Source organism: Myotis lucifugus, unplaced genomic scaffold (assembly GCF_000147115.1).
Source record: "Myotis lucifugus unplaced genomic scaffold, Myoluc2.0 scaffold_0, whole genome shotgun sequence".
NCBI classification, from domain to species: domain Eukaryota; kingdom Metazoa; phylum Chordata; class Mammalia; order Chiroptera; family Vespertilionidae; genus Myotis; species Myotis lucifugus.
This window is the reverse complement of record NW_005871048.1, coordinates 20,284,868-20,294,823: the sequence shown is the minus strand read 5'-3', so window position 1 is coordinate 20,294,823 and position 9,956 is coordinate 20,284,868. Positions and strand designations below refer to the sequence as shown.

The 9,956-nt window shown below is 36.9% G+C and overlaps 1 protein-coding gene and 1 pseudogene across 1 annotated transcript in view; both read left to right on the top strand.

The window, feature by feature from the left end:
- Positions 1-102: 102 nt before the first annotated feature.
- The window catches only part of PPIP5K2 (diphosphoinositol pentakisphosphate kinase 2), a 70,326-nt gene continuing 60,472 nt past the window's right edge, over positions 103-9,956 (top strand). Inside the window, 3 exon segments of the mRNA XM_006081185.3 lie at positions 103-324; positions 4,890-5,276; positions 8,367-8,562. Of these exon segments, the coding sequence (XP_006081247.1) occupies positions 5,163-5,276; positions 8,367-8,562 (310 nt within the window). The 5' untranslated portion in view covers positions 103-324; positions 4,890-5,162.
- LOC102437834 lies at positions 1,455-3,803 on the top strand (annotated as a pseudogene).

The window sequence follows — 9,956 nt, the reverse complement described above, 5'->3', positions numbered from 1 at the left end:
GCTTATGGGGGTGGAGCTCCGGTCAAAGCAGGTTAGGGCGGAACCTTTGGCTCTTGCGGGAAATTGTTCTGCCCGGCGAGGTGTCCGAGTGAGACCCGAAGCGGGCGGGCGAGGAGGCGTGGCGGAGGCTCTCGGCTGTAGTAGTTCCTTGCACTACCTCCATGTGGCTCTTCTGTTACTGAAGAAAGAAGACCCGCGTCCAAGCTGACAGCTGGAGCCTCTTGACCAACACCTCACCCCTGCCCTCGGGATTCAAAGGGAAACCGAGACCTGTATGGTGTGGGCCACCTCCAGCCGCTCGCGTGACAACCGCAGCCGTGGCAGGTGAGGGTCCCGAGGCCGAAGAAAAGCCGAGATGCGGAACCTGGTCGCCCAGGGTTTGCAGCCGGCCGCCGCCGCCGGGCAGTTGCTTTGTCTCCCGCCGAGCTCTGCGGAGCCGGAGCCGCGCGCGCCTCGGAGGGCCGGCGCCAGAGCGAAAGGCAGCGCGGAGGAGCGTCCGCACCGCCCTGCGGGTCGTTTCGCGTTTCCATTTCCCCTCCTCCTCCATGGCTTCCCTTTTTCATTTCTTGGGTCTGGGGTACCAGAGGTGTCAGCTCCGCAGGGAGCAGACGAGCTTCTAGCTGCTGCTCCGGGCTGCGGTCTTGCTCCCCCAAAGTAGGCAGTTCTCGAGTTTGGGGACTTAGGTGGGGGAGAAGTGGCTATTTTTATTGTCGTTTTTCCGCCTCTGCCCCCCTGCCCATCGCCGCCCCCACCCTCGTTCCCCTGCGTTGCAGCTTCCCAGCCTGAGGGCTGATGACCGCGCCTCATCCGTTGCATCCTTGCGCGCTTCCAGGAAGCAGGGGCGAGGGCGGTGACCCCTCGGTCTCTGTTACCAGGTCCCCCACGCCTTCCTGGGAGGTGCGACCTTTGGAGTCCCGTGGGCAACACTTGCCCGGAGGCTAAATGGGAGTCAGAAGCATGGCCGACTTTAGCACCATGGTTACCCGACGCGGCGAGGGGCTTTTGTTTTCCTGTCGAAAATTCTACAATGAAAAATAAAGTTTTTGTGTCGGGGGAGATAGATAAAATAGTAAGGACAGCCGACATGAGCTGTGCGCCACGTGCTTTGCATGTTTTCTCATAGACCCCTCAACGATCCCGTGGGGTAGATGATTATCCGCATTTTACAGAAGGAGCTGAGGCTGAGAGAGGTCGCGCAACGGGCCCTCATCAGCGACTGCTGCTGTTGAACATTTGAACCTGCACGAGAAACCAGGTTTTTCAGGCTCCAGCCTCTGCAGTGCTGACTTATTGTGCTACTCCTGTCCTGCCTGCGTGCTTCATCGCTTCCAGTTGCTTTACTAACATTTGCAATGGCTGAAAGCATTCATTAAAAAAAAAAATTTTTTTTGGAGTGCCTAACAAAAGACAGACATGATCTCTGTTTTTATGGAGCACCAGTGCTGTGATGCGGAATGCAGTGCTTCAGAAACCAAAATACTGAACTTACTGTAGCACGGGTTTGCATAAAGCAAGTGATTAACGCAGCGATTTTCAACCAGTGTGCCACAAGAATTTTTAAAACACGCAATACCTGACTCTTTAGTCAGGGGCACTGATCTCTTTTCCCTTAGATTGTCAAATTAAAAAAAAAAAATGACCAGCGCCAACACAACAATAGATGTCCAGTGTGAGCGAATCAAAATTACACCTATTTTTGGTCAGATCAGCAAAAATTATAACATTTTTTGGTGCGCTGCAAAATTTTAGTTATTAGTTTATGTGTGCCATGAGATGAAAAAATGGTATGTATTCTGTGCCAGTTAAGTTTAGGTCAGAATCTCTGTCGTAATTATAACAACTATATATAAACAGCTAACATTTACTTTATGTTTACCATATGCTAATTGCTATGGTGTCTGCATTGTCATTTAATCGTCAAAATAATCTCAAGATTTATCACCCCATTTTACTGGAATTAGATATTTGGGAGTAGAAGTTTCTGAGTTATGCTTTGCAATTCTATCTAGCATTGCATTCAACTCTTAAGCATATTTGATCAAGTAAGTTCTTATATTAGCAGTAATCAAATGAAATATTTGACATGTAGTTTCATCTTGATAGGTAATTAGTTTTAATATCATCAAGGAACAAGTACAGGTAAACAGTCTTGAGATTATATCACTGTTATGTGTAGTTCTTAAATTGATGTTCACAGGCATCTGTTTAAGGCAGCGGTTCTCAATCTGTGGGTCTCGACCCCTTTGGCGGTCCAACGACCCTTTCACAGGGGTCGCCTAAGACCACCCTGCATATCAAATATGTACATTACGATTCATAACAGTAGCAACATTACAGTTATGAAGTAGCAACGAAAATAATTTTATGGTTGGGTCACAACATGAGGAACTGAATTTAAAGGGCCAGAAGGTTGAGAACCACTAGTTTAAGGGCTGATGTTATAATCAAATACTGTTTTCACTCTAATCTTGTTTTGTTGATTTATATGAGACCAGAATGCAGAATAGTTATATTCTCTAAAAATATATTTTGTTTGTTTGCAAAATGTACTTTTACAAATTGGGGCCTTTTAAAATTTGATTCAGCTTTCTCAGTGCGGCAGGCAACATTAGCTCGCACTGGCTCTGCTCTCTCTAACAGGGAAAAGCAGACTACAAGAGACTAAGTGTATCTGCCTCCATGTCCAACAGACTCACAAAAGCTGGGAAAATTTTATTCATCCTTTTAAAGAAAAAGCTAATATAAAATTATAACCAAAAAAAAGGGAACGTGAACTTTAGTAATAACAGCTGGAACCATCCTAAGCAGCAGTGGGAGAAGAGATTTAATTTAGTTGATTTTCTGTGGTTATTGATTGTTCGCTAGTCTCACAGTGAAGGAGCTGCACATTTTTTTAAAGGGACTGTGAGGCTACTGGAGGTTGGTTCTCCAGGCAGCAACCTGACACAAATCAAGGATCTGGGAATCTTCGCACCATCCCAAGATCTAGTAGCACATACTTTTGAAGGATGTGCCATGTTCAATTATAAGTGTGCTTATGTGAGAGTAACATGTTTGTCTCCAAGAGACATTTCATTTTAAAGATATATGGTATCATCCTCTTGCTGAAAGCACTAGTTCCCCTGTTGAAACTTACTAGGGATCACAGTGGGTTGGACGCAATTTAAAGTTTCTTTTGTTCCGGTAAGAATTTCATGAAGCCTTCTCACCAAGGGTGCTGACACTGGAATTTCTGGGGGAAAATACAGCTTCTTATTGCAGTTTTCCCAAATGGAGCAGCACATTGTATGGGATGTATGACTTCTGACTGTGGTATACTTTGGATTTCCCAGAGAGTAGGGTTAATAGTCAGCCAGATCAAACCTTGAAAATTCTGATGAGTGAGCTTGACCCAGCAGTTATGGACCAGTTCTACATGAAAGATGGTGTTACTGCACAGGATGTCACTCGTTAGAGTGGAATTCATGACCTGTTGCCTGGTTCTGTCATTGATGCCACAATGTTCAATCCTTGGGGGCATTCAGTGAATGGCATGGAATCAGATGGAACTTATTGGACTACTCACATCACTCCAGAACCAGAATTTTCTTATGTTAGCTTTGAAACAAACTTAAGTCGGGCCTACCTGATCAGGAAGTCTTCAGGCCAGGAAAATTTGTGACCATCTTGTTTGTGAACCAGAGTTCTAAATGGCACACAATGCTTTCTTCTCTCCAGAAGATTGAAGGTTTTAAATGTCTTGATTGTTAGAATGCTCCGTTCAATGATTACAACCTGTTTTTACCAGTTTTGCTAAGAACTAGTAACAACAGCAGGGTTAAGAAAAAATGCAAAAAGAGAACACACATAAAAGAAGGTGTTGCTGCTTTTTAGATATTGATACTAGGGGCCATGCTTTCCATAGCCACCACCTTGTTGCAGAAAGCCCTAGACGCAATGATAGTGTAATCACTTTGAATTGAATACTTATATCAAGGAGTTCGATACCTTGCCTGAATGCTCTCTCCTGTGTTTAATTATCCTATGTCATTCTTGCTGTGAAATTGAAGTACATGTAGAAAAAAACTTTTACTGTATGAAACTTTATAACACTTGTGATAACAATTCAATTTGATTTATGCACAATGTAATATTTCTCCAAGTATCATCCAAAATTCCCCGAACACATGGCTTTCATCCCTCTTAGGTGTTGGCCTCAGCGTAATCATTTGGGACTGTTCTATTAAATTGCTGCCAGGATATTACATCCAGTTACCTCCAAATTCTAGAACATATTCTCTACTGATGTTGCTGAAACCAAATTCTACTTCATACAGATGTTTTTTTTGCAACAGCAATTAAAGGTTTTCTTCCACGAGTTGAGTCCTCTTAAGAAAGTGATTGCAGTTATCCATTTTGTGTATTATTAACATTATTGCTTCCTGCACTTGTATTCCTTTACTTGATTTAGTTCCCCACCATGGTGTCTCCCCTTCCAGCCCCGCCCCAATAAAGTGATACACTGTTTTAAAAAGAATTGATTTAATGTAATTTCAGACTGATAGATAGGGGTCAATGTTTATTGAACTCCATTACCTTTTATCTGTTGTTTTTCATTCAGATATTACTGAACTATATGCAGAGGGATTTAGCTTTTAATGTAATTTTGTAACAATTTAAATATTTTTTTCCTAATTTGTTATATAATTTTGCACTTGAGGATTTTAATGTTTGGTCTTTTTGATATTTTGTATCAGTTTGTCCAGTTACAAAGTTGTATATTGAAGATCCGAGTCTTAATTTCTTAATTTTATGAAAGAAAATATCTTTTCATTTTGAAGGTATACATCAAGTCATTGGTACAGATTTTATAAGCTTCATTTAAAAATTTTTTTTTCATTGTATTTTAGGTAAAAGGATTGCTGAATCATCTCACTGAAGCAATAGCCTCACTATCTTTGCTTTCTAAACTGCATCAACAATGAAGCAATGATATCTGAGAGCAAAAGAACATTTGCCAACTAAGTGTCATCACAATTCAAGTGACTGTATAAGCAGAAATAAGCTGCAACAGACCTGTGTGTCAGCTGGTATAAAGAGAATGCATTCTTGTGATGCTATTTATGTAGAAGCAGTTTTAGTATAGCACATTTAAATTATAACCTATACCAAATGAAATAAAAATGAGTGGATCCGCCAGATTCTTTGTTGGGCCTGAAGATACAGAAATTAACCCTGGTAATTATCGACATTTCTTCCACCATGCCGATGAAGATGAGGAGGAGGAGGATGATTCTGTAAGTTTGTTTTTTTGGTCAGAAAAGACCAATACAGGATAGATTTTTTTACTGATCATTATTAAGGTGAATTAATATTTTATCTGAAATTGTGAAGACTTTTTTTTTCATATAGAAATTTGTTGGGAATATTTTAAACTGAAAAAGTTTGTTTTATGAGTGACATTGAATTTATGGTGTGTCAAGAAATACAATTAGGGCTCAGACTTTTAAATTACTTAATGATTCCTATTATAGTGTCTTTCAGTGATATGCCTAGCACAACAAAGGACTAGGTTGAAAAAGTGGCATAAATCAAAAGGTTTTCTTTGTATGTAGAAATATATAACAAATACATCAAGATAAAGAAGGAAATAATTTCAAAGGTACCAAAGTAGGACTACTTAACCAGTTTAGGTTTGTCATGTTATCAACACAGGTGGTGATTGACCATAAGATATCCCTATTTATTAACTAATCAGAATTAAGAAAATTGTGTGGCTAGAAGGAGAAGCCACCTTACATATCTACAGATTGTGTGTGCATGTGTGTTTAAGTATGTACAAGCATGTGCAAGTTCTGTTCTCTTATCTGATCTATTAGAATGTTTATCCATGTTGGAACTTGAGGAATGTACATCCATGTTGGATCTTGAGGACACATTATTATATGTTTGTTTTGCTATGGTTCCATTAGTTCAATATTATTCTTGTCATTGTGTTCTCTTTACAACTTGAGATTGCTTTACTCTGAGAACTGATTTAAAATACAAACTTATGTTTGTGTTTCTTATATTTCTAATTGGAAAAAATAATTTTGTCTTAAAACAAAAACCTGTTATACTTGGTAAAAGCAGTAAAAACAAACCCAAAATAGCTGTTAAATGACTCTTTAAATTCTTTCACAGTGCAGTTACACATAACTAAAATGCAAATCAGACTGTCACTCATTTAAAACCTATCCCACCACCCACCTCCAGAAAAAAATTATTTTCAAGCTTTCCTTACCAGCCAAAACTTTTCTTCCTCTGAAGTTTTATCTAGAAGGCCAGTAAATAAAACATAAAAACAGCTTCTCTGTCTGACTTAGACTGCAAAGAACTATTGACTCAGCTTCTACTACACTTAACCCTTTCTCTAGAGTTCTTACCACACTGTGGACACCACTGGTAGATCAAGTCCAGTCTTACACATAAGGACTTTTTTTTTTCACCTGTATCTAGACCTGTACTGTCTCTCATGCCTTTTACCTTTTATGTTTTAGCAACGTCAAATTTATTTCCCACATATTCCATGTTGTATCATGCCTTTTTGCTGTTGTGTGCACTCCTTTGTCTCTATGAAATGCCTTTATTTGGGGTGCTTTGTAAACTGTTTTTCATTCTTCGAAAAAATGCTCAGATTTCATGTCCACTCTTCCCCCTCTCCTTGCTCTTTTTTCCCATGAGAAAATTGAACACTTCTTCCTTGATACTATTTCTATACCTTGACATATATACTTTTATTTCATGTATCATAATATACTATATTATTACTCTCTCCCCCATTAGACTCAAAGAACTTTGAGGACAGATAGTTTTTATATGTCTAACTCTTCAGTGCTTAATATATAGTTCTTGGAATATTCGAACTAATTAAATTGTTTACAGTCTTGATGTGTAGTTGTCACTTTTGAGGAGCTTGATATGATTTATTTGACCTGTGGATTGATAAAAGTTTGTTTCAGATCATTCTTATGTTAAAATTCCAAAGAATTTCTTTTAGACATTAAATCTAACTAAATAATTTAGACCTGTTTTAAAAATTATTTTCATTCTTCTAATAGGAAAATTCTGTTATTTTTTCTTAATATAGGTTTATTTGTACATTTTAAACTATAATGTTTTCAGTTCATCTTAGGCAATGATCAGCTATTCATTAAATTTATCTATAGTAAGCAAATAAAACTTACTAGTTTTTAATTTTTTAAACTGTAAAGCAGTTTGCAATGTTAGGTGGAGCACTTTTGTTGTCTAAGAAATCTACTTCAGGAACACCTTAATGAGCTATGCCGAAGCTTTTCATCAGGAAAAAATTGAATAAGGGAACATTAAAGTGGATGATCACAAGTGAGAAAGACAGCAGATCCCAGGGCAGTTAGGATTTACAATCAAATCCAATATCAGTTTGAATTTTATATGAATTAGAGCAATAAAGAAATACAATTCTAGGCTAAAAATACCAATTTAATTCTGATGTTATCCAGTTTTATTTTTAGAGTCCAGTAAAACTTTCTAGCTCTAGTATAATTTGAGCCCAGATTATAATGTCATATGAAATAAATAAAATGGAAGAGAGAGAAGAATTGCAATGAAAAACTGGACACAGCTCTCTTTATATATTTTATAAAACTCTAAGCACCTGAATGCAAAGGCCTCAGTGAATCTTAAGTAATTTTATAAACCTGTGAGCTACTCGTAAGTTACTATTTTTATTTTCTGCTTTTTTAGTTTCAGGCCAAATCATGGCCTTTGAACTGTAGCAGTGGTGCCAGAGAGGAACAATACGAATAAATAGGAATAGTAGAGTATGACAATTGTGGTGTCAAAGAACATTGACACTGCTTAGCAGTGTGGCCTTCTCCAAAATTTCCTTCTAATTTGTCATAGTTGACCAACTAATATTCATACTTAATCTACAAAAATAGTTTAATACTGTATAGCTTTGTAGTCAGAACAACATCATATTTTAGTCAAGAGAATTCTTTCTCACTCGTATTGGCCTTTTACTTGGATTAGATAGGGTTTGTCTTTTATTTGCCCCTTTGTGGTGTGAAGAAGGTAAATAAATATTAGGGACAATTAAAGGAGTATTTTCTTAAGTTTAAAATTTGAAAGAAAATAGTAGCAATATTTTGAAAGTGTATTTTAATTATTTTTGCAAATCTTTGTAGAAAACTATTATTTTGTTAAGTATGTATTATGACGATATAATTTTGAAAAATGCCTTTTTTGGTTAATGTGTCATTTTTATTAATTCACAAGCCTCATATACTTCTGAGAAAGATTTAAGATAGCTGTACTTTGGAGTTTTTATTAAGTCAACCTGATTTTTTGTTTCTTTTCTGTTTTAGCCACCGGAAAGGCAGATTGTGGTTGGAATATGTTCCATGGCAAAGAAATCCAAATCAAAACCAATGAAGGAAATTCTTGAAAGGATCTCCTTATTTAAATATATTACAGTAATAGTATTTGAAGAGGAAGTTATTTTGAATGAACCAGTGGAAAACTGGCCTTTATGTGATTGTCTTATTTCTTTCCATTCTAAAGGTATTAAAGAATGGGGATGGAAACTCCCTTTTATCCTCTCTGATTGTAAAACTAATACATGTTAATTGTAGAATATTAGATAAATTAGAGAAATAAAATTAAACTCATCTACTCTCACAGATAGGTGATATAAACATTTTTACATATTTTCAGCCTTTTTTGTGTGTATTTTTAGAAATATATTTAGTATTATAGTGTATATGTAATTTTATATTTAACTTTTTCACTAGTTATATCAAGTTTTTTTCTCCATATCATTCTTTAAAAGCCTGATTTTTAATTCTATTGTATCATTGTGTGGAAGTACTATAGCATTTTTAACCACTATCCTAAAAATTAGATGGTTTCCAGTTTTCACTATTAAAAATAAGGTTTTGATAAAATCCTCTTAAGTTTTTTAGGCTAAATTCTTGAATTCTTGAATATTTTAATCCCTTATGCTTTTGCCAGATAGGAAATGATCTGTTATTTCTCATATACATATTCATACTTTATTTCTTAAGAACTTAAAATTTTAATATTAGGTTTTACTTCTATAAATCAAACTGAAATATCATTAAGCTTAAGTTTTACTTCCTAGTGAAGTAGTACTTCATGGTTAGTCTACTAAGCAAAGTTATTGTTAAATATATATCTGAAAATTTATAACCTAAGACTGTGAATTAAGTGAGTTTCTCACTAAGAATTATAGAAGATATGTGCTCACTTATAATGTATTTATAATATATGGTTCTTGTTACCAAATATGTAGGCCCCAGCTGTGTTAGTTAGGTGTTCAAGAAGCATCTCCTTCAGCAAGATGGAGATGGACCATGGTTCAGACCTTCTGTGCTTCCACAGCCTGTATTGATTTTTATTCTAGAGAAGCCAAGGCCCTGGTCTCCTTTATAGACTGAAGTACATCATTTCAGAGAACCTTAAAATTTCCTTATCCCTGAGGGTAAGGTGTTCTTCTCCTACTACCACATGGTTCTTTCTACAAAACCGATTTGCCTATAAAAAGTAGGTGCTATCTAAGGTCATATCCCATATGCTGTCTTTCGGTGAGGAAAAAGTTCCTCTTAACAACAACAAAAGCAGGGGGCTGACTATTGCTCAATTCTGTTAGGAGCCTTCAAATTAGAGACATTGAGACATCTTTACAAGTGAAGAATTCTGAGAGTCTCCATAAAAGGGTTTGTAATTTGTGGTCATGTGATTCTATTTCTATTTAAATTTTAAAAACTAAGAGGAATTTTGGAATAAATCTTCCTTAATTGCAGCTTTTTGTTTTATTTTTAACTTCAGTATGCTTTAATACTTCTTTCCTATAGGTCTTCACTGGTATAATATAGTTAATGCTAAAGTTATGCATGCTTGCTGATTTTTACCCATTTCCTTAGATATAATATTCA